Source organism: Filicampus tigris, chromosome 8, assembly GCF_054856515.1.
Source record: "Filicampus tigris isolate MCC_2025a chromosome 8, RoL_Ftig_1.0, whole genome shotgun sequence".
In the NCBI taxonomy this organism is placed as follows: Eukaryota; Metazoa; Chordata; class Actinopteri; order Syngnathiformes; family Syngnathidae; genus Filicampus; species Filicampus tigris.
The window spans coordinates 18,673,713-18,701,666 of NC_141224.1; the positions used below are offsets into that span (position 1 = coordinate 18,673,713).

The 27,954-nt window shown below is 42.3% G+C and overlaps 1 protein-coding gene across 1 annotated transcript; it reads right to left on the bottom strand.

The window, feature by feature from the left end:
• Nucleotides 1-52: 52 nt before the first annotated feature.
• On the bottom strand, nucleotides 53-27,199 carry LOC147143979 (IgGFc-binding protein-like). The gene is made up of 35 exons (XM_086037981.1): nucleotides 27,151-27,199; nucleotides 26,921-27,075; nucleotides 26,088-26,746; nucleotides 24,815-25,248; nucleotides 24,513-24,676; nucleotides 23,766-23,942; nucleotides 23,319-23,544; nucleotides 22,224-22,469; nucleotides 21,948-22,049; nucleotides 20,960-21,107; nucleotides 20,264-20,384; nucleotides 19,382-19,711; nucleotides 18,815-18,986; nucleotides 18,258-18,355; nucleotides 17,514-17,644; nucleotides 16,764-16,933; nucleotides 15,277-15,491; nucleotides 14,998-15,192; nucleotides 14,742-14,927; nucleotides 14,199-14,632; nucleotides 13,388-13,506; nucleotides 12,911-13,107; nucleotides 11,600-11,738; nucleotides 11,119-11,301; nucleotides 10,452-10,597; nucleotides 8,977-9,323; nucleotides 7,437-7,660; nucleotides 7,005-7,146; nucleotides 3,408-3,744; nucleotides 3,182-3,298; nucleotides 2,984-3,085; nucleotides 1,796-1,991; nucleotides 1,008-1,271; nucleotides 733-875; nucleotides 53-612 (listed from the first exon to the last, which is right to left on the bottom strand). The coding sequence occupies exons 1-35, from the start codon at nucleotides 27,197-27,199 to the stop codon at nucleotides 385-387; spliced, it is 7,296 nt and encodes a 2,431-aa protein (XP_085894107.1). The 3' UTR covers nucleotides 53-384.
• Between the last annotated feature and the right edge of the window lie 755 nt (nucleotides 27,200-27,954).

Sequence of the window (27,954 nt, forward strand, 5' to 3'; positions counted from 1 at the left end):
TCGATACTACAGGTGTCTGTTGGCTGTATATAGATCACAAGCACAACACAAATATTGCAGAAATGCATTTAATATTGACAAGAGGAAATGGGTGGATCAACAAAACCAGACTAGTTATCAGAATATTGGTCGTTAAAACATTTTTCAGTCGTCATGTGGTACTAAAATGCAATTGATATACATCCATAAATTATTAGTTAATCACATCAAAGGTGAAGGTAACACAAAATACTTTCATAATTTAATGGAGTCTGAATTACTTATTCATACACAATAGCTGTGATTTTTACACATTTGAAAAGTTATACTAAAAGTAGTAGTCTAGCCAACTAATTAACCCAATCCGAAACTGGCATAAGGTCAATGAAATAGTTTTGTAAACAATCATTTTTTCCCACGATGGCGGAGGGATAACTTTGTTACGTTGTAGCAGCCCAGTGACCCCTCTACAACTGCACACGTCTGAGGTTTTCTGCAGGGCGTCCTCTTACAGGACACCACCCCTCCTTGGCACACACACAGCTGATGGCAGTCCGGGTAGAATGCCTCACCAGACTCAATGTAGTGACCTCGGAAGCGACACCCGCACTCGGCTAGTGGCATGCAGCGATCCTTGTGGAAAAGGCAAAAGCAGTGAATGAATGTCCTATACTTTGTTGGTTTTATATTTCATGCTAACACGGCCGAACGGCCACCTGCAATAAAAATCATCAAAGTCCCGGGCCCCCTTACCTGGCTCAAAAAGTAACCCGGGATACACATGCAACCTTCACTTGGTGGAGTTTTACACTCAACAGGTGCCGACAGAGAGGTGCAGCTGAGTGGACAACCAGGAGCTGTGACGCTGTACATACTGTTGGCTGGACACTGCATCCCTGACACACACAATAATGACAAAGCCCAATTGCCACGCTGACACTTTTTTTTTTCTTGTACACAAGTATCTGTAGTTCTACATAAGAGTGAGTTCTTTTGCCACTAGTGATGAAGAGATTTATTGCACTCACAGCAGAGTTGCCTTGTCCTCCACGACTTCACACAGCCTCCCTTCAACTGACACTCTTCCACATAGGCACTGATGATGTCACAGGCAGCTTCCTGTTTGCCATCAGTCAGCATCATGTCATAGACGCAGTCTTCACGGAACTGCTTGGAATCCACTCGGCCTACACAGTCAGCAAGGGGCCCGTCCTCTGCCGTGATGATGTCACAGACTGATGTGTAGCTTGGTGGTTTTAAGTCGGGGGCGAGGGGCTGGGCACAGTCCTTACCTGACGGCAGAAGCACATTAGCATCAATCTAAGTTTACATTGCAGATATCATTTCAGCAGCAGCAACCCTCACATGACAATATACTTCTTATTGTGATTGTACTTAGCAGTTGTACTTTTCAAATTTCACTCACTGGCTGAAGTAATTAGGCTGCCCAAAGTTTGTGTGAATGACTCACGGAGAATTGTCATTCCACAGAGTAAGCTTGAAAATGGTTTCAAGGTTCAAGCCGCCCCCAGAGATGGCTAAAAACGGGTGGATTTTGTTGCCTAGCTCATATTCCACAAACACAATATTAATCAGAATGCTGTGTTTCAACTAGTGGACCTGCATAGAACATATTCTTTAAAAAGAAATGTTTGGGTTGACTTCCGCTTTAAATAAACACAAAAACTGATATACAATACGTTCGCCAAAGTGGCATGGATGCATATTTGCAAATAAGACAATGTTTCAGAAGTGTGTTAAAACGTATTTTCAACTAAAGCACAATAGAGCGTACAAAAGTTAGTAGATATCTTACATTCTTGAGAGCAACCCGGCCGGTTGGCCACCCATTGGTTCACGCCAAACTCGTTGGCGTTAGAAGCTGGCGTCCCGTCGGGCAGCGTCAAGTCATCAGCAGGATTATCGTTAAAGTTTCCACAAAGCCCACACATTGTACCGTGATAACTAGTCGCCAACTCCACTCTGACTGCACTCGCAAAGTCAAATGAGACCTAACCATGCAGCAAAGACACATTTTATGAAAAATATTTAAATATTTCATACTCGCACATCATCAAAGCAAACACACCTTAGACTATTATGGTTGTATAAATTAATCGCAGAGCAAAAAAGGATTCTTCAAACTGTAAATACTTTTTGGGGGTTTGTTTAATGCACTGCGCCGAGCACCCCCTCCTTGATCCGTCACCTTTTTCATGGCGGAGGGGTTTGTGCGTGGACCGTCACATGCGAAGTCGAGAGGCCTCAACTAGAAAAATGCTTTACAAATCTCCTTGGTCGCAGTACCCAGGGGGTGAAAGACATTCCCCTGGATTTCCCAAAGGCTCTGGATATTGAGGAGCTGTTACCCTCAACGCCTTATATGGTATTCTTTGTCATCATCATCATTTTACGCAGCACAGTAATTGTACATATGCAAATAAAAGCTCATTGTCACTGAAATAACTTGAAACGCTCCTTGCACAAATGTTCAATGTGATTTAGAGCAGGACTCTTCAGAATGGTCTATTAAGTTCTTACCCATTTTTGGTGAACTGGGACCAAGCTTTCTGACACGCTCCTGAATACCTCAATAGTCTTTGAAATCAATAGGAGATTTCATTGTACCCTGCACAGATTCAAGACACCCTGGGCTGGATGTAGCAAAGCAGCCCCAGAACCTAATCGAGCCTCGCCCATCCATATTTCAGAGTTGGTTCAATATTTTCTTTGCACGGTTAATTTTTGCATCTGTAAATATGCAGCCAGTATGCCTTGCCAAAAAGCTCAATTTTGTCTAACTTTACAATTTACTAATTCCGGTATCATTAATTTCAAGTTATTTCAGTGACCATTGTGGATTTTTCCTTTCTTTTTTTCCGTTAAAGGCAGGCTACCAGCACTTTTGTACATGGGTAGTATGTCTTTTATATGAGGAGTTTTTATTAGCAGTAATGTGTTGGTACCACAACAACTGTAAGTTGTTTTAGAAAGTTTCTCATACCTTTAAAAAGGTGGTTTCAAGGACAGCCAGCCTGTACCTGCGATAAACCTGAACCAGTGATTGATTGGATGAGAACGGCAGAGAATTTTTCAGCTCGTCCACCTGCAGCACAAAAGCCCAAAAATACATGCAGAATTTAAACTCTGTTTGTGCGTGTTTTAAATGTGTGTTTACATGTGTGTTGCGTGTGTTTCTTACCAGTACTTTATATGGGTGGTCCACTGAGAATGTGTACGTGTTTCCAAAGACTTTTACAATCACCACCTTGGCATAGGAAACTCTCTTGTTTCCACGATTGTTATTTTCCAGGTTTACCTATGATTTACCACACACAAAGAGAGAAAATTGAGGTGAAAAACAGAAGAGGTAACATCACTCATTTTCTATGTGCAATAACAAATCCACCATTATTAATGTACATTACCTCAAAGTTTTGAAGACCTTCAGTGTTTTTACACACAGTGGCCAGCCTGTACACGCAGTTGCCTTGGAAGTCGAACTTTAATCCATCAAAGGTATAGAAGTGAGGGTCTCCACGTGCAACGCAAGTCTTGAAGCTGATCGGATAACAGTCTTGGACTCCATCCACAACTTGGCACTGTTCTCCAGTTCGACACCCTTTTGGCTTGCATTGTACCGTTTGCGTTGCAGCGTCACACACGCATTGTTCTTTACACTGCGAGTCCGCCCAGAACACCTCGCCCGGCAGGTAATAGTAGCCATCGTGGTTACAACCACAGCCCTTCTCCTTTTCAACACACCTGACAAACATCAAAATGGATATTATAAGAATGGCACGCAATGAACTATTTTGCGCAGCGGCTTATGAATGCATACCTTTTTTATTTGGTTGATTCTAATTCATGGCCTACAAGTGTTTTTCATACAAATACTAATGTAACGCATTAGCGTGGGTTAGGGATGGCCTCTATGGCATCTCCAACTTACTTCGAGTTACGTCACAGAAGTAGGAACACTGCTGCTAAACAACATGACTATACTTGCTATTACTGTTCACGGAGAAGTCAAGCCAAACATGTTTTTTTCCAGAATATGTTCTTTGATCTCCCAGCGGAATTGCAGACCCACTAGTTGAAACAGGACATTCGGATTAATATTGTGATTATGGAATATAGCAAAATGCATCCGTTTTTATTTCATTTTGTCACTTGACATCACAGTTACTCAAGGCTCAGGTAACAACCAATCACGGCTCACTTGTTTTCTGAAGCTGAGCCATGATTGGTCGTTGTCTTGAGCCCTGAGCAAACTGTGATGTCATTTTCAGTCGACAGAAGTGACAAAATGGCTGCCCCCTGAGCTGGCTAAAAACGAGTGGATTAACGCTTATTCCAGAAACGCAATATTTATCAGAATACCTTGTTTCAACTAGTGAGCCTATATTCTTGAAAAAAAAATCTTGGAAATTAAAGTGGAAGTTGCCCCTGCTAGTCTAGACACGGTATACAAGCACGAAAACTCTCAGATCGTGCTGTGGCTGAGGGAATTCACTGACCAACTAATGAGAGGACCTGACCCCCAGATTTGAACAGGGAGAAAGTGAAAAGCCCAGGAAGATGCCGACCGGGCAATCGGCAGGCTGAAACACTGCTAGCTGGCAGAGTCCTGGAAGCTTGAGCAGGCCTAGGGAGGAGCAAGATCGCCCTCTTCTGGACAAAGGCCTTCAAGGAAGAGCAAAGAGTTATGGTGGTGGCTGAAATGACAAGGGCACAGCAGGAGCGCCTCAACATCAAAGCCGCAACACAGAGCCAAAAAGGATGCTGGCTCATGGAACGGTGTCACAGAAAGGCTCTTGTCATCGTGTCATCTGTGGAAGATCCCCCAAACTAGGGTCAGATTCCTGACGAGATCCACCTGCTACAATTTACTTTGTCCTTGAAACCTCCACCAATGGTTTGATGCTGAAGAGATCCGTCTGCTTTGCAACACCATCAATGCAAGAATCCAGCAAATCCTGTCAGGCGGCAAGATAGCGTTGCACCAAAGCGGCTATAGGTGGCAACATGATATGGTGTTGAGGAAGTTGGCAGAGATGACGGAGTCATCCATACAGGAGGGTAACAGCAAACCCTCTGGTCCTGTGGGACCACCCATCTGATTTGTAAGGACTGGGGAAAACATCAACCCTCCTCACCAGAGGGAAACATCAAGACTCCTCTGACCCGACAGTGAGTGCTCGATGATGCTCGAGCTGGGAGATCAAAGAAAAATGGTTGTGGCCAGACCTGATCATTTGGTCGGAGCCACACGAGACCATCCTGTTGTTGGACCTCACGGTCTCGTGGGAAGAGGTAGTGGAGGCTGCTAACAAGCGCAAGCGTTCAAAAGTACGCAGACCTGCCGGAAGAGTGCAGGCAGACCGGCTGGAAAGCCATCACATGGCCTGTGGAAGCGAGAAGTAGGGTCTTCGTCGGGTCCTCAACTGCTACGACATGAAATGCATGGGAACAGGTTGTCAGAAAGTCATCAAAGAACGAGTTGGAGGAGACAGAGAAGGGCAGCTTCTTGCTGTGGCTAAGGAGGTAGCATTGGAGATGGGGGCCAAATAAAAACCTATAGGGAATCAGTAGGGGGCAGCAGGGAGAGATCCCCAACACCAGGAGATGTGGGGTTATACATTAGTGAAACTATCCATGACTGGTGGTCCGCAGCTGATGACCCCCTTATGTCCAGAGAGGTATTCAGAGAAACACATTTGCACAAAGGCACAGACGGACGCGTGTCAGGCACTAATGATCAGCGGGTAGACCGCCAACTTGTGTCTTCATAGCACTACACTTAAAGCGGAAGTCAACCCAAACATAGTTTTTTTTCAAGAATATGTTCCCAGCAGGCCCACTAGTTGAAACACGGCATTCTGATTAATTTTGCGTTTGTGGAATATAAATTGAGCAGCAAAATGAACTCGTTTTAGCCATGTCTGGGGGCGGCCATTTTGTCTTTTGTCGACTGAAAATGACATCCCAACTGCTCACAAAGACCAATCACGGCTGACCTGTTTTCTGAATCGGAGCTGTGATTGGTTGTTGTGAGCAGTTGTGATGTCATTTTCAGTTGACAGAAGACAAAATGGCCGCCCCCAGACATGGCTAAAACGAGTTCATTTTGCTGCTCAATTTATATTCCACAAACGCAAAATTAATCAGAATGCCGTGTTTCAACTATCGGGCCTGCAGGGAACATATTCTTGAAAAAAATATGTTTGGGTTGACTTCCGCTTTAAGTCATTAGAATTCTTGCTTCATAAATATACACAAGTAAATGTATAAATTATCAGAAAGTTTGAAGATTGGTTAAAAATGACACTAACCGAGTGCTAATGAAACGTGTAGTTTGCTGACATTTGACCGTCGTGATGATATTTGAAACATGTCTGACCATCGACAAATGTGTGATTTATGGAAGAGAGTTGATAAATTTTTTCCTGCACTTTTATGCGAAGTGTAAAACGGGATACACACATACCAACTGATGAACCAGTTGCGGCTCTATTTGAATTCGACAGCAGCATGAGCTTCAGCTCGCGTCCTAATTGGCTATCGTTCCGTTTCACATCACAAATAGAATCTGAGGCTTGCCGTAGCTAGGTACCAACCACATACATAAGGCTTTGCGATTGGAAATATTGAACAAGTTTAACATTTACGATTTTCAACTCGACCATTTTTCCGATAACGTGTGAGGAAAACTCGCTCTGAACACACTCCACACCACAGAATAAATCAGCCAGGACAATCTGAAGATCTGGTCTTTGCCGACTTCGGAAGGGGAGGGAAATTATTAAATTTGGTCCCATTATCGATATGTGTGTAGCCCGTCTAAACTGAGATCGGCCTAAGATCCTGAAACATTGGAACCTTACATGAGTCCTCTGATCAAACAACTGATCCTTGATTTAGATAATTGCTCTGCTATAAAGAACAGCTAAAATGAGGGTTCATTTTAATTTAGGACACGGTTATCACATGATAAGGGAAAAAATGAGAATGTTTGTATGAACCCATTTCGGCTGAAAACATATCCCTGGTCACAGAAACAGCCCTCAACGCAGGCCTCGTGGCAAACTTCTGGCAGAGCTCCACAGCTGGCCGGACAGGCTGGGCCACACACCTCATAATGACTGTTGGCTGGACATTCAATAGCTATGGGCACAGAGAGAAAACTGAAAACTGTTTTACTGTAATCATTGCTAACTGAAACAATACAAAAACGAGTTGAAGAGTCTTCTTGTAAAAGGAGAGCGATATCCAGTATGAATCAGAAGTAATATTTTTATTTTCATTATTATTTTTGGATGTAAACAGACAAAAAAAAAAAAAAAAAAAAAAAATCAAGACAATTATAATGGGCGTCAATTACTTGGGGATTTTTGATATTGGTTGGTCTCTTTTCCCCCGCGAATGGCCGGGGTCAACTGTAATGAAAAACTTACTGCAGTTGGCCTGTTGTCTCCATGGCAACACAGTAGCTCCAGCTTCCTGGCACTCAGCAAGGTAATTACCCAAGGACTCACACAGTACTTCATGTCGTCCCGCATTGACACAAACATCGTACAAGCAGTCTGACGCAGCCTCCCCGACTGGCACACTACCATGGCAACGAGAAAAAGGACCCTTTTTATTGCCAAGGATCCCACAGAATTCAGGCCCAGTGTATCTGAAGTGGGAATAAAGGGACATAAAAACACATTTGTTTTTAAAAAACAGTCCACTTTGTACCGTAAAAAAACAATGACGGGTTTGCATAAAAATGTACAAATTAATGCATGTCCAAATATATTTGCTCTGGGGAAAAAATACATCTTATAACTTGTTGAGAAATACATTGAAATACAATTATACCACTATCATTTGTTTTACAGGGATGCATACATTTATTTTTGTCAAATTCATAATAATATAATAATATTAATAAAAACATCATTAAATTACTTATTCTTTTTTTGTATTTTCAATGTTTTTAGTTTTTTTCCCATTGCACCACTTTAATTTTTGTAAATTTTATATCAGATATTTCAATGGGACAACAATGAAGAAATGACACTTTGATGCAATGGAAAGTTGTCATTCTGCAGATTATTTACAATAATCATTCTTGCGGTCCCCTCAAAATAACTCACTGCCATTCATGTCTAAACCACTGGCAACAAGACTACACTCGTGAATCTGTCCGAATTAGACCCAATTTTCCCTCTCCGGTGTCATGTGTCTCAGTGTTACAAGGTCACAACTTCTCAAGTGTGATACATTTGGTGTTGTCGCTCTCACGCTCTCTGATACTGGTCCCTGCAAGCTCAATACAGCACCTCATGGCAAAGGGCTCTTCAAAGACGAAGTCGACCCGAACATATATTTTTCAAGAATAGGTTCTAGGCAAGCCCACTAGTTGAAACAAGGCATTCTGATAAATACTGCGTTTGTGGAATACGAGTTAATCCACTCGTTTTTAGCCATCTCAGGAGGCGGCCATTTTGTCACATCACAACTGCTCAGGTAGCGACCAATCACGGCTTACCTGTTTTGTGAAGCTGAACCGTGATTGATCGTTACCTGAGCCCTGAGCAGTTGTGATGCCATTTTCAGTCGACAGAAGTGACAAAATGGCCGCCCCCGGAGATGGCTAAAAAGGAGTGGATTTTGCTGCTTAATTCATTTCCAGGAACGCGCTATTAATCAGAATGCCGTGTTTCAACTAGTGGGTTTGCTGGGAACATATTCTTGAAAAAAATATATTTGGGTTGATTTCCACTTAATGGATCTTAAAAAGGGTAAAAAGCTCAAGTCCCAATGTCTTTATTTGTCCGTAACTGGTTGCATACAATGAGCAGGTCCCCACACAAGGTAGTCCTCACATTTGCCAAGCTTTTGTTCATGGAATACACTGTCGATGTAAATCTACAAGGGGTCAGTTGCCTAGACATTCTCCCAAACAGTCCTCAAATCCCTAATCTGATATGACCTGCAGTACGTTACCTTATGCGGTCCTCTTCAGAGCATTGAGGACACACTCCATCGCAGTAATGGAAACAGAATGGGTCGCCATCAGGCACACTCCACGTTCCCGCCCAGTCTGTCACATTGACTGGAGTGTCGCCTCCTGGAATCGTCATCTCATCGTCCTTCTTGCCATTGTAGTTGCCACAGAGCCCAACCACATTACCATAATAGCTGCTGCTGAGGGAAACCATGACCAGTGTAGACCAGTCGAACGTGACAGTGACTCCAATATCACTCAGGAGAATTCCTCTTACTCCTGACTCTGTTATAGAAATGCTGCCTCCGTCCAAGAAGACTGGGAGACCAGTCTTAATACCATCCACCTGAAGAGGGAAAATTAAGAGTAAGATGAGAGACATGAACTGCAGTAAACCTTGGGCAGTATGCGAAGTTATTATGATGTACACGATTTCCCAGAATGCCTGAATCGAAATAAAAATCACGCTCCGCTCAGCAGGGTGACGGTGATTGAGGTTCCTTGCAATCGGACATGATCGGATCGTCACTCTTGCTCGTTTAAATAAGCCTACTTTCAATTGTATTTCCTGTAAATGACTTCACTTTTCATAGCCAATCTCCTGTTAGACAAGTATTTATGTGTATGCAGCATGTACACGCACTTAGTGACATTATGACTCGGTCTGTGTACGAAGCGACTCGAATAGAGAAGCGAATTGGCCGTTAAAAAAAGAACAGCAAATCTGAATTTTCAGATTCGAGGCAGAACGGGTCACACCAAAACAACGCTAACAGTGTCATTTCTCTTTTGTTTGCACGCTGTTGGCATCTCACGCCATCCTAGCAAGGGAGACGGAATATGAAAATATCCAAATTAGATTAGCGCTTGCTAGCAGCAGATGGATTTGAAATTGGTCCAAAAGGAGAGCTTGGACGCTGCCATTGGCCAGTGTACAGAGAGGGATGTTGCATCTTTAAGTAAGTTATTTTAAACTAAAAAGGAAAAACTTTTCCGTAGGTTGACATATGGTATATATTTAAAACGCTGTAATAAACTTTATTGACCATTTGCCATTAAGATCAAATTGGATTTTTTGTTTATTGGACTATGAAGTGTTCGAGTTGATTCAGGACTCGCTTATTAAACGGCAAACAACTAGCGAACGCGCATTTCGTGTGCAAGGCCATGTTCTAATTACGACCAATCATTGATGGATGTAGACCGTCGAATATTTACATAGCCAGCCAATGATGGTACAGTCAGAAAAAAACGGGCAGGCAAGACGCAGAAATGTGAATCACACCACAGCAGAAGGACAACATAGGTAATTAAATCTGGGATGATTTTGCAATCATCCAGGCACACCTGTTCACCTGCAGCGTTCTCATCAGCTCTTCTATTTGAGAAACTGAGAACCCGGCGGCGCCGAAAAGAAACATTATACTTTACAGTGATTTTCTCAACGTTTCACCTCAAGCATATTAAGACTTACCAATACAAAGCCTCTTTCATCTCTTGGAATGGAGATTGTGTGGCCCAACAACTCCACGGTGGCCGAACGCACAAAGGAGCCTTCAGAGTTCCCACGGAGTTCATTTTTGGTTGTCACAGTTACCTCTGGCAGCGAGGGATCAGCACCTGGTGAGGTTGAAACAAGTTCTATAGTAACACACGTGAGCTCAAGAGTTCATTGATATCTCCATCTCAAAGATGTTTGATCTTCAATCAGGGCTGGTAGTGAGTCCCCCCCCCCCCCCCCACACACACCAAACTCAGCTGTCCATGCCTTTATGAACATCGCTTTGCACACTATGGCGCACACAAAGATAAAGGATAATTGAAGACTCGAAGGTGTGCATGCGAGTGAAAATAGCTGCTTGTCATATGTGCCTTAGTGATTGGCTGGCGACCAAGTCCAGGTTATACCCGGTCTCTTGCCCAAAGTCAGCCGGGCTCAAGCTTACCCGGGAAAATGGACGGAAGGGGAGCTACACCAACCTCTGATTGACTCCGTGATTGACTAAAAGTTGTGATTCAAGCATGTTGTCTGTAATGTTAAACTTCAAGCAAACAGAACATACGGAAAATGAAACTACTGATTACCGTTTAAAGAAAATAAAAAATAAATAATAATCCTACCGTTGGATTGGATTACAAACCTGTGGTATTGACGAGAACATATGTGCAGGTTCCTTGGAAAGAGAAACTCCAGCCGTCAAACGTGGTGTAATGTGGGTCACCAAAAGCCCAGCATAGAGCAGTGGCATCAGGCACGCACACTCCTTCATCTTCTGATACTTCACAGTGCTCTTTTGCCCTGCACACAATCTCAGCACAGGGGTCTGGAAATAAGCAAATGTCAACACAACAAACAAACGTTTACATCATTTGGATTAGTAATTACTCAGTGATGCTTTACATATTTTGATTTCTGAGAGGGGAATACTGATGTAGAGCTCTGGCGCAGTGTGCCACTGTTAAATCTGTAGGAGAGGCACTAGCAGTGTTACATTTGAGAGCATTTTGAGGTTTAAATGAGTCAACATATTAGGTTACGCAAAAAGGATTTGCCGTGTGCCATTGTGCTTTTTATTTACAATGTGACGACTGAACAGTCAGTTGACTGAGTTAACCACTAACCTGTGGAGAAGCAGCCCATAATCCCATCCTTAGTGGTGCACTCTTCCCCCTGCTGGCAACTTGTGGCTTTACAGTTGAACTGTCCAGACTGGCAGACGCATTGCTCAGAACAGTCTTCCTTTAATACCGGGCTGTCTGGCTGTAAAAAGACACGTTTTAGTGTGTGAGACGCTGATCAACGGCCAGTGGTAAAAAAAACAACAACAAGGAATATATTATAGAATTCCAATAATGCATGAATAGGATGTTGAGCATTAGCATGTACCATTTTATCGTCTTTGTGTGCGTGCGTGTGTGTGTGTGTGTGTGGCCATAAAAATATAGAGTTCTTGTGGCACGATCTTTAATGGAAACGATTAACCAAAGTTGATTGTCGCATACGGGTTTAACTTTAAATGATGAAAGAAAACTATTTTCCATTCATCTGCAAAAGTTGAAGCGAGGCAACTGACCTCACACTGGTCGTGAAACACTTTTTACCTTTAATCCAAAAGGCTTCTTGGATTCAAAAGTTTAGGTGTTTTATGTCTCTGGTGGGTGTGTCCACCTAAGGGGTGGTCATTCACCAGCCACACTTGGCAACAATAACAAGGTTGTTGTTGTTGTTCCTAGATGTGGCTGGTAAATGACAATTTTGCATAACTAGGATTGTGCATCTCTCCACGAAAAACGACCCGATACGTTTTTCAATATAGGCGCGAAACGACTCAATTTGAAAGTGGAACGATTCGGTTCGACTCAGTCAGATTACGATTTGATTTGATTTGATATAGCTCACTTTGATAGCGCATGATGCAATTACTTTTTCGTTGTCATTTTACACACATTTGAATGAATTTGTCAGTACTGCAAATGTACCAATTCCTTCTAAGATATATGTCTCAAATAAAAGACGATTTGATATGTAACTCGGTTCGGTTCGATTCGATGCACTCTGACCTTTTAAATCAGGACATCGCTGTAAGCAGACACCAAGTGAGATTTCCTTTGAGGGAATGAACCGGCTTTTGTCTGGGAGTGTTGATTGTATACTGTAATACTGTTCTATTGGTAATATTTTATGTTTAGAGAAAACCCAGACACGTAATGGACCACCACATTCCGCCTCCTATTTTTGTGTTTCTCCATGTGGATTTGACAAAGGCCCATTTAGGATACCCAAAGTTAGTTTGAGCCTTCTTGATGTGTGTCTGCTTCTTCGGTGCTAGGAATCTTCTCTACTCTGTCTTTGAGGGTCCGGATAACTCCCCCTTTTTCGTCCAGTCCTATACACGGGTAAGGGAAAATATATGATTTATTCCTGAAAATGACCTTATAATAGTGTCCATCCACTACACAGCCACAGCTCTCCACAGGCACACAACGGTCCCCATCTGCCATGAGTCCATCGTCACACTGGCAGCCCTCTTGGCACGCTGGGCAGGGATTTGACCTCTCCAGAGAGGCACAAGTGGATGAGCAGGAGGAGGAGCACAGCTCATAGTGACTCCCTTCGAGACACTTCAGAGCTACAAGCATAAAGAAGACCATTGGACCTGAAGTTGACTTATGGGAATGAAATACAAAAAACTTGAGACAATCGTTGCAGTCAATTATAAGATTATTCAGGTGTTATTCATAATGGATGGATGGATGTTATTATCATCACTAAAAATGGCCTTGGACAAGCTGAAAACGTAATAAAAAAAACAACAACAAAAAAACAACTCTTGAGGGTTAACAGACAGAATAAACACCGAAATGCCACATGTAGTACCAGCAAGCTTCAACAATTCACATCTGACTCACGACAGAAGGTGTCACTCCTCCATCTGCTAATCTTGGTGCCAGCTAGTTGGCAGGCGCTGACATAATTCTGAATGTGACGGCACAGAACCCCTTGGTCGTTTTCTCTTAAGGACATCTCCCTTGAAATAAAAAAAGTTGATTTTAATATTCAGTAAACCGTTTAGGACAAATATTGCCAAATGCACAGAGTCAATAGATCCGATAAACAGTGACACAGGCCCTTTTGCATTGTAACTAATACTGTGTTGAGCCTCTTTACAGGGAAAAGTGTGGGTACCGACATGGGTACCCTAGACAGTATGGGTTTTCAGCAGGGGTCTTCAATCCTGTTCCTCGAAGGGCCGGTTTTCTGGATGTTTTCCAGCTCCATTTTATGATTCAAAATGATCATAAAATCAGCAAGGAATACATCCAGGAAACCTGATATCCAGAACAGGATTGAAGACCCTCGGTTCACATGATTGAGTTTACAATATTGTCGTGTCATTCTCTAGCAAATGGCACACTTTCCTGTTGCTATGATACCAGGCCATTTGTGTCCCACTGACACGCATTGTGAAAATGCGATGCAAATGAGGGTGTCATTAACAAACTGTACTGTCTGGAGGAAACATGGGTATTGTAAAGCAGGGGTCTTCAATCCTGTTCCTCGGGGGCCGCTGTCCTGCCTGTTTTCTATTTCTTCCTGCAAGGACTGTAGAAGCTGGATTCCTCAGGAACAGGATTGAAGGCACATGTTGTAAAGGTAATGATAGTTGTTGTTTTTTCCGACACTGTTACTAGCTGTTTAGTTGTTAGCAGATTTCCAAACCTGACACAGGCGTCAAAGTTGGGCATTGGGGACACCGTGGCGTGGCATCCTGAAAACGGTCCCTGCTGATCTCTGATGATGTCACAAGCCTTTTCAGATTCTGGGGTCTTTTGTCCATTTGGGTCAGGACAGGAAGTACCTTCACAACCTGTCTCACAGGTGACATCGTCCTTTTCTACAATGAACGCGGAGACGTTTGCCGGCTTGCCTCCCTCCGATGCCAGGTCATCTGATGACTTGTCATTGTAGTTGCCGCAGAGACCAGATGGTAAGCCTTGATAGGTGGATGGGATTTGTAACATGATGCCTGCTACAGTGTCATAGGACAGCTTTAGATCAAAGTCAGTTTCTATGACGATGTTGATGCCATTCTGATACGCTTGCACATTTCCATCTGCCAGTGACGCGGGTAGGGAGACTCTGATGCCATCAACCTGTCTCGCACAAACACACAGGGCAAGTCTAATGTGTTAGCTCGCACAGAAGACCCAAACTTAATGTGACCAAACTAGTTTGAATCAGCAATGTTTTGTGAAATCACACCTTAATCTCCCAAACAATCCCAGTCTCCATGGTGATCTCCACGTCGTAGACTTGGAGCTCCACGCTACGAGAGACATAGCCATCTTTGTTGGTTAGCTGCTGAACCGACACTGAATAAGATGCCGTGTGTTCTCCCGCCTCCACCTCTGACAACCTGAACAAGCAATTTCCCAACAGAGGATATGCCTAGACAACAAAAATGAGACCATCATTTTAAGAAAAATGTGAAACTACTCTTTATGAAAAGAATCTTTACCTTCCCATCAAAAGAAAGAACTGATCTAATTCCGTAGACAGAACAGGAAGCAATACTTTTGGGGGAACAGGAGGCCACGCCGTCTGTCACGACACACTTTTCATGATGTGAACAGTGGGATTCAGGATTACATTGCACTTGTCCACTGTCCCCACAGACGCACTGAGTGTTACATGATTCTCCAAGATAGAAAACCTAAGAGGGGAGGACGGTTTGGCAAACGTCAGTTAGCCACACACTAATGCTGTAGCGAATTAAAAGTGGTCACAGATGCACTACCTGCCCATGTTGATAATATTGGCCTTCATACTGACAGCCGCACTCTGTTAGAGGAACACACTTGTCGTGGCTCAGCATGAATCCATCGTCACACACACAACCCTCAGTGCAGGGGCCGCTTTCATCGCAGCCTTCAGGCGGTGTAAGTCCACTGCAAGTAAGTTGGCAAGCCGGGGCACACACTTCGTAGTGACTGTTTGTACCACATAATGGAGCTTGAAGAGAGGCATACGCAACATTGATGTTACTAATTGATTCCACCCAGTGGCTGTTTTGTATGACAAATACAATGGTGGGGAGGACATGCAACTCAGCACAGAAATGCTGAAGCCAAGATTCGATCACCCAACTTCAGAATTAGATAGGTTTCATACTAGGAAAACTACAATTGCCTTATTGTCTGTATTATTACTCTATCTTTTTGGTCAGCACAACTGCCTCACAGTTCTGAAGTTGGGGGTTCGAATCCCAGCTCCCCAGATAGTCTGGCTTCGACACACAATCCCAAAACAGGCATGCTAGGTTCATTGAGGACTCGCAATTGTCCTGAGGCGTGAATGTTTGTTTGTCTATATCTGCCCTGGGATTGTTTGGTGACCACGCCACTCTTTCAAATAATTAGGCTCCAGTTCACCCTAATAAAGATGAGCAGGAAAGAAAATGAATGGACGGAATTGCAACAACAAAAACAAAACAAAAACAAAAAAATAAATAGAATTGGTAATCATGGATATGTTTTTTTTTTTTTTGTATTTCTATGTCTTATTTAACAGAATCGATTTTGATTCATGGAGAGTGACAAAGATTTTCAAATTAGAGCCCGACCCAATATGGATTTTTTGAGTCAGGTGCCAATTCCGGTATTTGGCTGAATAAAATTCTGATAGCTGATTAAATATTAATTTTTAAAAGTATATAATGAATAAAATTACTTCTTTTTCGGTCCCTTAACGTGTAAGGCAATAAAGATAATGAATTACAGGCAGAACATTTGACTGTTTTACAATCTTGTACAACAGTGAGCAAAATCAGCAAAAATCAGCAGACATTTTCTGAATTTTTTGGGGGGATGTTAGAACATCATTGTCTTTGTCTTATGGTGTAATGTGTTAATGTGTGAAAATAAATCAATAAATGTATACATTAAAACAAAATTGAGCAAAGATTGTCACAAAAATCGATTTTTGCCGATTTTAAAAGAGCTAATATTGTTCAATTAATCAGTCGGGCCCTTGTTAGGATTAACTGAACAGGACTTAATCTTTGCATTCTAGGTGGCAGAGAACAGTTCAATTTTTCCAATTATGTGCTCGGTGAAGATAAACATGGAGATGAAGTAAAAAACAAACACGCTATCTACAGGATCTGGTGGGGTACTGCTTAACCTGCTCCAATTGAAAATTGTTGCTTGAATCTGACAATATTATGAAACAAATCTGCTTGTATTTTATGACATGAATGTTTCTTTGTGTGAGTGCAGGTCTTACGACAAAACTCCTCCGTTCTCCAAGTCTCCACTGAAGCTCCGGCCTCCTGGCAAGAGGTGCTGAAAGCTGAAAGGCTGTTGCATAGGGCGGAGGCATGGCCTTGGTACATGCACAAATCAAACACACAGTCTTTCAGGAAGCCAGAGTGGTCAAGTTTGTTGTGACACTCGCTGTACAGATAGAGACAGAAACGGGATGAAAATTGTACATAATACCTTTGCTACATAGTACCCTTACACCTGATGAATCCAAACTTTGAGGAGAGCTAACAGTAGATGTTTTAAAGAGTCAACCCAAACATTTTTTTTCCCAAGAATATGTTCTATGCAGGCCCACTAGTTGAAACACAGCATTCTGATTAATATTGTGTTTGTGGAATATGAGAAATCCACCCGTTTTTAGCCATCTCTGGGGGCGGCCATTTTGTCACTTCTGTTGACTGAAAATGACATCACAGTTGCTCAGGGCTCAGATAACGACCAAACATGGCTCATGGTTCAGAAAACAGGTGAGCTGGGATTGGTCGTTACCCGAGCCCTAAGCATCTGTGATGTCATTTCCAGTCGACAGAAGTGACAAAATGGCCGCCCCATGAGATGGCTAAAAGCGGGTGCATTTTGCCGCTTAAGTCATATTCCACAAACGCAATATTTATCTTAATGCCTTGTTCAACTAATGGGCCTGCATAGAACACATTATGGAAAAAATATATATTTGGGTTGACTTCTTCTCTAAGAATTTCTCTGTTACCTGAAAGGCCCTGATTTGTCAGCAATTATGCCACAGTAGCGCCCTTGCTGGAAACGTAGTAGCATTGCAGGCTCACACTCAGGACATTTATTATCAGGGCAGTCACTAGTGCAGCCGGAGTCTCCTCCTGCCTGAACACATGCAAAATAAAGACAATGTAGACAATAAGAAAAACATTTAAATTGCGTAAACGATGCCATTAACGATTGTTTTGATACCCATGTTATCTATTTATGCCTCGGAGCAGCATTGTATATTGCTCAGCATCAATGAGAAGGCTGCTTTGGAAAATAAAGGTGAACTAAAACAGATTTCCACTGGTATTTTATAGGATCCTATAGGAAGTATTGTACTGTTTTCATAATAACAAAGTACTGGTTGCGCTGTCTTTAAGTAATGATATTTGAATGAAAGAGCGGGGACGGCAAAGTTCAGTGGTTCCTCCTCAAGCACTTACTCAGAATATGAATAACCCCTCACATGACACTGGTCGTACTGTAGCGATTAGAGTACAATCCAAAGGAATGAAATAGATTAAATGAGAAGAAGGGCGATATAGTATGTTTCAGCTCTGACCTCCATTTCACACTTAGACACCACTGTGCCCAGTATGGAATGTATTTGGTTGATTTGTGCTTAAGAGTTTGTTTTTTTTTAATTAAAATGTACATTTCCTGTACAATAAATACAGAAGTCAAGAAAACTAATTTTGGACTTTAGCTTTCAAAATGTAATCATACGCACCTTCCAGCTATGGCCAAATGCATTAACATGTTTTGCCTGTGTGCCATCAGGTTGCAGCAGGTCATCACCAGCTTTCCCATTGTAATTTCCACATAATCCTAAGAAAAAACAGATATTTAAATCACAAATCCTCAATTACACATCAACAAAATAGATGCATTCTGCTAAGGTTTCTTAATTAAGAGGAAAACAAGATGAATGAGAATATGTGTACAGTATACTATAATTCATGAATTTTATTAAGTGATTTTGAAAATGTCCTTTAATTGCCAATTAAAATCTTACAACAGGTTTATATGATCAAAGTTGACAGACATATATCACATTCAGTTGCCCATGAAGACAAACAATACTGGGACATTTTATGCAGATTACATTGGTATGTTGACAAAATGATCCCTTCATGTAAGCACTAATTGCTAATAAATCATACAAAATGGACAATGTATAAAATGGTGAATAATGGAAACAGGAAGTAATACAAATGTGAAGTGCGGAAGTAAAAGAAGTTGATAATTGTCTCTTCCCTCAAAGTGAGGCCCATTTACAGTTCTTACCCGTTGTGGCAGAAGAGTATGAACTGGGAAGGGTCAAGCGAACATGGCTGTTCCAGTTGAACTTGAGAGTCAAACCAAAGTTTGTTTTCACAATGCCAAAGTAACCTTTAAGGAAGATAGAAAGCTTGCCATCCTCTGTGATGTAAGGCAAATTAACAGAGCGGCTGTTAACCTGCAGGAGGAAGGTGTCAAATGAAACAAGATTGTAAAATATCGACAACGGCCTTTAAATGTCCAGACACTAAATCATTACAATGTCAAGGATTGCAACTATTGCTATTTTTTTGTGATGCAGAGGTTAAGTGTTTATAATAATAATAATAATAATAATAATAATAATAATTATTATTATTATTATAGTAAAAGTGGGCCAAAAATGCATCACTACTTTATAATAATAATAATAATTATTATTATTATCATTATTATTATTGTAAAGTAGTGATGCATTTTTGGCCCACTTTTACTATTATTATATTGAAACACAGTACATTTTCAACATCCATGAGTATACTTCACTGCCCCGGAGAAGTGCCAAAAAGTAATAAATGCAATTATGAGGCTTACCAGTATTTTCCCCTGGTCGGTGCGACTCATGCTGACTGTGTAGCCAAGCACAGTAAGAGACACAGACTTGGCATAGGACACTCGCTTATTACGTCCTCTGTTCTCATTTTGGACAAGCACCTGGAATGGTAGCAGGCCCTGATTTGAACCCTCGGTGTGTTGCGATAGAACATAAGTGCAAGTGCCCTGGAAGTCAAATCGCCGATTGTCAAAGCTTCTGTAGTGGGGGTCACCAGCAGCCTGGCATGTGGCATAGGATACTGGGTAGCAGTCTCTTAAGCCCCCTTTCAAGGCACAGTGTTCATTCTTCTTGCAGGTAACAGATGTGCACTTCAGCAGAGAAACACCCAGAGAAAACATCAATGAACATGATGTACAATAATAATAAAGTCATTTAAAGCGGAAGTCAACCCGAACATATTTTTTTTCAAGAATATGTTCCCAGCAGGGCCACTAGTTGAAACACGGCATTCTGATTAATTTTGCGTTTGTGGAATATAAGTTAAGCAGCAAAATGCACTCGTTTTTAGCCATCTCTGGTGGTGGCCATTTTGTCTTCTGTCGACTGAAAATGACATCACAACTGCTCACAACGATCAATCACGGCTGACCTGTTTTCTGAATCTGAGTCGTGATTGGTCGTTGTGAGCAGTTGTGATGTCATTTTCAGTCGACAGAAGACAAGATGGCCGTCCCCGGAGATGGCAAAAACGAGTGGATTAACACTTATTCCACAAACGCAATACTTATCAGAATGCCTAGTGGGCTTGCATCGAACATATTCTTGAAACCAAAATGTTTGCATTGACTTCCACTTTAAATAGCGTCATGACTCAATATTGTTTTATCCAAACTTTTCTATACTTCAACAAATACCAGTACCTTGACATTGCCACTGTGGCACTGACACCTGGTAGTACATGTGCTGTCTGCCCAGAAAATGGTGTCTGATGGGTAATATTTGCCCTGATGCTGACAACCACAGCTAGACTGAGGAACACATCTAAAGGAAACACAAAGAAGGATTTGATGAGTCCATGCCTGTCCGCAGTGCTACCTTGGCTTACGAGTTTCATTTGTTCCGTCATATCAATATATACAAAATATATACATTCAGCAATTGAAATGCCATTAACCTGATCCCGCTTTTCCTCCATCAAAAAAATCATATTCTTACTAAATAGCATATACAGTACTGTGAAATATGGAAAAAACAAAATAAAACATAAAATGGAATGTAAAGAAAATATCAAATAGAACGTAAAGAGATATGCAGTTTATTTCAGGTGTAATTAAGCCAAAGGTCACACTCACGCACACACAGTTGTTCTCGTGTGTGGATGTGTGCTTTTTAAGGGGCGTGGCCTAGTGAGTGACATCAGGAACTCGGGCGACTGTGAGCATCTCCTCCATGCTGCTTGGGAGTGTTTTGATTTTTTTTTTTTTTTTTTGGTCCTATATTGGCTCGAAAGCTTAAAAAGCACTTGTAAGCCAAGGCACCACTGCATCAATACATCGAATGTGAGTGTATGTGTCAGAGCTTCTGATGCTGGAACCGCTCCGTCATTCTCATCTTACCTGTCGCCATTCAGCACCAATCCTGCATCGCACTGGCATCCCTCCTCACAGGGCGCAGCACACTGCTTTTCACTGTCTGTCGTCCCACAGGAAGCAGGACATGCTGACCCACAAGCCTCATAGTGGCTGCCTGCTGGACAGGAAAGAGCTGGCAAGAGAAGAATTCAGATCAGGAAGAACGGCGTTGAAAAAGTTGTAAGAATCCTATTCTGTCTTTGTGTTAATCCACTCGTTTTTAGCCATCTCTGTGGCTCCATTTGATCACTTCTGTCGACGGAAAATGACATCACAGTTAGCGACAGAAGTGTCAAAATGGCCGCCCCCTGAGATAGCTAAAAACGGGTCGATCTTGCTGCTTAACTCATATTCCATAAACGCAATATTAATCAGAATGCCGTGTTTCAACTAGTGGGTCTGCGGGGAACATATTCTTGAAAAAAATATGTTGGGTGGATTTCCACTTTAATGTGTAAACATTTCTGAATTGTTGTCGTTGAGATCATTTGGCTGTAGAATACTTTCCATAATTCCTTTTCCATTATTTTCAGGTAGTGGCAGAGGCAGAATGTGGCTAATGGGTGGGCCTGAATATTTCTCTCACTGAGCACAATCCTCCTGTCCCGACACATTGTATATTCAAATAAAATGACAAATTGAATATCATGAAGTTCAGATCTTTCTTAGGCAACCACAATTATGCTATTCTTAGTATTCAATAAAATAAAAAAAAAACACAACAAAAATGCAAATTTAAAAAATGATTTAATAATTTAAAAAAATATATTCTTTCATGAATCTCACTGGGTGGGGAGTCTCTCAACCTGGCAGTCCCTTAATCTGGTGGCCCGTGCACACCCAGGCCCACCCTTAGCTCGGCCCCTGTTTTCAGGGGAAAATTGCTCTGCAAGCCGAAGATATTGGAGGGTGAACGTCTTTCCCAACAGAATGCGTTCAACCTTTAATATTTAATTCTTACTCAGTGACTTACGACATTTTGAGATCATCCTCCACTCAGGATTGACTTTCACTCCCTCTGACAGACAGGCATCATTATAACTCTTCAGGTTGTCACAGAGAAGTTGTCTTGAACCTGGAAGGCCCAAAAAAATAAATAAATAAATAAAAAATCAGCTATTTTTGTAGAGTAGATAAATGATTGTAATGCACGGGCATCTTAGATGTTATGAAAAGGTTGATCAAATGAGAGGAAAATCCTCCATCATTTTTAAACCCCAATCGCAGTGCTTGCATTTCTTTTGCTTACCCTTATTGATGCAGACATCGTAGACACAGTTGTCGAGGTATAAAGATGGGTTGACCACTTTGTGGCAGGGCGAAAACGGTCCATCTGCCTGTGTTAGTATCCCACATTGTTTGGGGTGGCGGAAGTAGGCCTGTTTATCCGGTGAGCATGTGGGGCAGCGCCCGCCACAATTATCATGACAGAACAAATCAGGATCTTTTATTTTCCACTGCTGGATCATCTTCAGCACAGCAGAGAGGCGAGACCCTGCAACATTTAAATCACAAACTGCTTTTTTAATTGAAAGATATTAAAGTGGAAGTCAACCCCAATATTTTCTTTCCATTCATATGTTCTCTGCTCCTTCAATAGTCTAAACACAAGCCTCCTCTTTGGTCTTCCTGCCTGGCAATTCAAAACTCAGCATCCTTCTACCAATATATTCACTATCTCTCCTCTGGACATGTCCAAACCATCTCAGTATGGCCTCTCTGACTTTATCTCCAAAACCTCGAACATGTGCTGTCCCTCTGATGTACTCATTCCTGATCCTATCCTCCCTGGTCAGTCCCAGAGAGAACTTCAGCATTTTCATCCCTGCCACCACCAGCTCCTGTCTTTTCCTCAGTAACACTGTCTCAAGACCAAACAACATCGCTGGTCTCACCACAGTTTTGTACACCTTTATATACCACTTAAATCGTTCATTTGAACAGATTTTACCCATTTTGACTCTGACATTCCCACCATTTTTGATAATGAAAAATGAATTAATTCTAAAAATGATTGTGAATAATTTTCGGATGATAACAAATTTGAGGAAAAATTATTTCAGTAAGCATGTTTTGAAAGACTGTTAAAAGTTACTTGAAGGTTGGTCTTGTGCAGTGAATTTTATATATGGGACAAAAAAAAAAAAACAAAAACACCTGTGTGTGCAACACATGCTACATATTACGAAAACTACACCACTCTCTCTTCTTGTCATGTTCTTGTGCATTTGAATTGCCTTTTTTCACGGCACAAGCAGTAAACATCATACACCTACTAGAAAAAAACAGCACAATCCAGTGGGGAATTGACCCCCGTCCCTAATGCAGAGTGGCCACCGGTTACCTTTTGGCTCGGGCAGGTCATCTGTTTTGTCTCCATTGTAGTTTCCACAGAGGCCTCCCAGGTGGTTGTAGTATGACGATGGCACCGTGACGTAAAGCCTCATGTTCCAATCGTATTTCACAGTCAGACCAAAGTCAGTTCTGAGGACGGCATAGATCCCACTACGCTTCACGGAGATGCGCCCATCTGATAAGGTGACTGGTAAGTACTGCATTTCACCATTTACCTTAAAATAATAATGAAACAATAAATCACAACTATTGCATTTGTTTTTTTTTTCTTTTAAAAGAACATGAGTAATAGTGTAATAATAATGTTAATTTGAACACATCTTTTCACTGTACTTCACACTCACTTGGGTTGTCTTAGATGTGACAAGCTCCACAGATTACTTTAGTAGTAACAATTTCATACTAGACAGTGTTTACATCTTGAGTAATGTATTACCTGGACTTGTTTTCTGTGTCTGCCAATGATAATTGTATGCTCGTGAACAGTGACAGTTACAGTCCTCACAAAGGAAACCCGCCGGTTACCTCGGTGGTCATTCTTGGTGGTCACCGTGAAAGGCAAAAGGCCCGGCGCTTTCTCTGCAACTGTTGCCATAATGTAAGTGCAGGAACCCTGGAAGATATATCAGCCGCACATTGGATTGTCGACAAAGAAACATAACGGCACATATGTTAATGGGGGTCAGTATTGAGCAATATTTCACTCTGGCATGTCAAACATGAGTAGTTCTTTTGTTGCACCTTTAAAGTTGTGGCTTTAATTCCCCAGTGTTGTTGAGCAAGGCACTGAGCATATATGGTCCCCAGCTAGTTTGTTTTTTTTAACCATTAGTCAGTATTCTACAAATGGTAATGCTTCCAATTTGCATGTGGGAGCAATACAAACATGGCATATTCTATTTAGTATGTATAACATCTGATTATGCTGCAACTTTAAATCTCATCAGAATAATTTGCAATGTGTTGTTGCTATTATGCAGGATTCCATTATTATATTTTGTTCCCTTGGATCTTGATCCAATTTGGATCTCACTCAAACTTTACTTTGAGGACTTTCCACCAGCAAGCAAGAGCTCTCAAGAACCGAACAATGAAATCTTAAGTGTAAGCGAGCCATGCATACATATCACATTATCGAATGAATCCAATCTACTGTCAATGGCTGGTAGTGTCCTATCCTTACCTGGAAGTCATAACGTCTGCCATCAAATGTCGAGTAGTGGGGGTCTCCGAGGGCATGACAGGTTGCCCTGGACACGTGCACACATTTTCCAACCACGCAGCGTTCCATTTCCCGGCATTTGACATCTTCACAAGGATCCTTCGGTGGTACAGGCAGAGGGGTTCCTACAAAACACACAAAGCCACAGCTACTATACATCAACTGCAACTGAAGTCAGCCATTCTCAATGGTGGGAATTTTATGTTCGACTTTGCATGAATCTCTTCATGTCCGTGTGTGTGTCAATCAGCGCGCGTGTGCACCTGCGAAGCAAACTCCAGCAGTTCCATACGCTTGCCTATTTTTGCCACCATAGACGTAGACAGCCATACGCGTGTCCCCTTCCACTGTCACATGACTCTTCTGTGCCCCCACAGCAACATTAGACCACACCCACTGTTGATCTGAAATGACGTTATTCCACCGAGGCGACAGGCACCGTCCTTTCAGACACACTTTCACACTTGACGAGCCCTCCCTCTCTGACAAAATGGCCACGGTGCTGGGCAGCCCCTCCACTGTCTCCACGGCCCAGTCAGTGGACAGCTTGCAGGTGGGGGTCAGCGAAATCAGGAACGGGTCATGTGGTTTATTGTTGCTAAGGAGGAGGACCATGACTTTCTTGTTGCTTTTGACAACCAAAGGATGTTTGTTGATCAGTTTCTGGAAGGTGACGAGTCCAGCTGTCTTCAGCGTCCTGTTGGTATAGAAGCCACATGAAGAGCTGTTATCACAACACTTCTGATCATTTGGAGAAAAACTACATTTATTCATCTGATCTACAAATTATTTTAAGAAAAACAATCACTTTATCCTTTTCAATTCTATTCACTGGCTTAGTTCAACAAAAGAAAATTGTCTTTTCACAAAGGCAATCATTTTCAAATATTGCTTTTATCATGTTTTGGAAAAAAGCTCTTAAAATTTCTGAGTGAGGTGTACATATAAAAAAACATGCTACAGATTGTCATTATAGCTGTTCATATGTATGTTGATCAAATGATCACAAGCTGAGCCAACAATTAGTGAGAAAACTCCCATTTTAAATGATTAATATTTAGCTTACTTCTGGATTAAAAACGACATATACGGAAGCACACAAATAGACACATCACATGCAAATGAGGAAAAAATCTAGACATTAGACCATTTGCAAACAACACACGCTGTTGAACCTTTGCATATTCGGGGTTCTGCAGTCGTTAAGTAAAGTCATATTTTCTTCTTAACCTTTCTTCCATTAGTGGCTGATAATTCAACTATTGGCTGATTTTGTGCTCAGGCCAAAGTGCTCTGGCGCCTTCTGCTGTTATTTTGGTGCCGCGGAAACTATTTAAAGTCTATAAGAGGATCTTCATTTGGACAAAAGTAGTTCTTTACTGGCATCTTGTGGCATGTATAGACAATTACAAACCTTTTTTTTCCCAATTACTCCCAGATTTTCGCCATTCACGTGGTCCCTTATCCCCTGCAAGCACCCTTGTATACATAACACATCTGGAAGGACGAAAAGAATTTGGCAATCTTTGACTCAACTGTTTTTGCGCTGATCGATGACCCCTGTGGAGCGTGAGCTCCGTGTTGTCTTCAGCCGCTACTATAACTGCCCAGTTTGTGGCCCGGCAGCTTCCTGTCCTGGGCACCATGTAGTCCTTACCCAGATTGGCCACTGGGGGGAGCTGTTCATACACGTGTTCGCATCCTGAACCCAATGACAGACATTGGTGACCCGCTATGACCGCCACAGGCAATTTGGAGCGAACGAAGCCCGTCCAAATGCCGTGACTCCGTACGAGGTAGGACGCATAAGGTTCGAGAGTAAACGTCACTGGCTTCCCACTTTGCCAACGCCCACCACCTCGCAGCAACACGTCAGCACTAGGTAAGATGGTGACGGGGTTCGGGGTGTCGCCATTAACGATAGCCAGGAGCTTGTCCATGCAACGTGAGCCTCCCCGCGGCGTGAACACTAGGTACTCTGTTCCGAGCGCTGCTGTCGGAGAAACCACCGTTCCATCTCCTGTCTTGTGGCGCCGGTTGAAAGAGACCACGGAGATTTCAGCACTGGATGAAATTCGAACCGCTGACTTTTGGCTAACCATTTGGTGCTGCAGCTCCGCTTCGAGCGGCAGGCAAACCCAACGGCTTTCACCCGCGGACAGGGTCAGCTTCATGGAGAAGTCCACAGAAGCCACCTGCAGGTTGACACACATTACACTTCATTTGTGAAAGAAGGCTTAACACTATTGAGTGTCAATTTACACCTACACATACAGAATAAAGAAAAAAAAATATTATAGTTGATCAACACATTTATTTTCTCCCTAACAGGCAATACCTACAGAAATATACTCCACGGTTTTTCTGACCTGAATGTGGACATTAGCGGCAGAGCCCATAGCTGTCAGAACCACTTGGAGTTTATGGTCATTTCCAGAAAAGATTCTCTGCCAGAAGGCAGATTTCTGGTAGTTGGGAAGAAATGTTGTGATGAACTCCTTTCCTGTCGAACAGCCATGACATCCTGGAGAGGCACATGAGCGTTATTATGCAATAGATACTGCGACGTGTTGATTTTATTGGCTGCTTATTTTGGTACCTTGCAATAGTGTAGCCGCAGCCAAACACATGAGAAGATGTACTTCCATGGCTGAAAAATGAAACATGGTAATAGTCAGACATCAAGTACAACAACTTTTAAAACAGGTAAACACATTGTTTGCATTTTTTTGCTTACAAATGTTAAACATACCGGTACTATATTTGAATGGTGTGAAGCTTCTTGTTTTGTTTTGGGTGTGCATCCTGAGACAACGAATAATGCCCATATGTGAGTGGCCTGCTACTCACCTGGCACTCCGCTTTTCCACATTCCAAGAATCTGCATGTTAGATTCATTTAAGATGCTAAATCAAGGGTCTCAAACCCATGGCACAGGGGCCATTTGCGGCACCGCAGGATGATATTTTGCAGCTCCCTCCTTGACGTCAAAGTTTAATGTTAGTGCGGCCCCAACCTTTTTTGCCGTGCGATTCCCTTGGATGTTTTGTCTGTATGAGTATGTGTTTTTTTAAATCACTTTTGGGCTACCATAGCTCAGGCAAGGGGCGGGGTGGCCATTGGGAATTTGGGGAAAATATGTTAATTTTCTCGAATGGTCGGTGTATTTCCGGGCCGGTCACGGCCTTCTGCAAGCTCACTTGTCAACAATTACATTTCAGTGCGTGACGGCCGCACCCGGTCGCCGACTACGCTTCGGCGCATGACGGCCCGCCAATGACAACTTTTCAGCGCATGGCGGTCGCATAGCCGGCGACATCCTCAGGCTGAAGAGGGCTGTCCTGGCTAGGCACCAACTTTCAGAAGTTGGTGTTCCTCAAGGGGAATATTTCCCTGTTAGAGT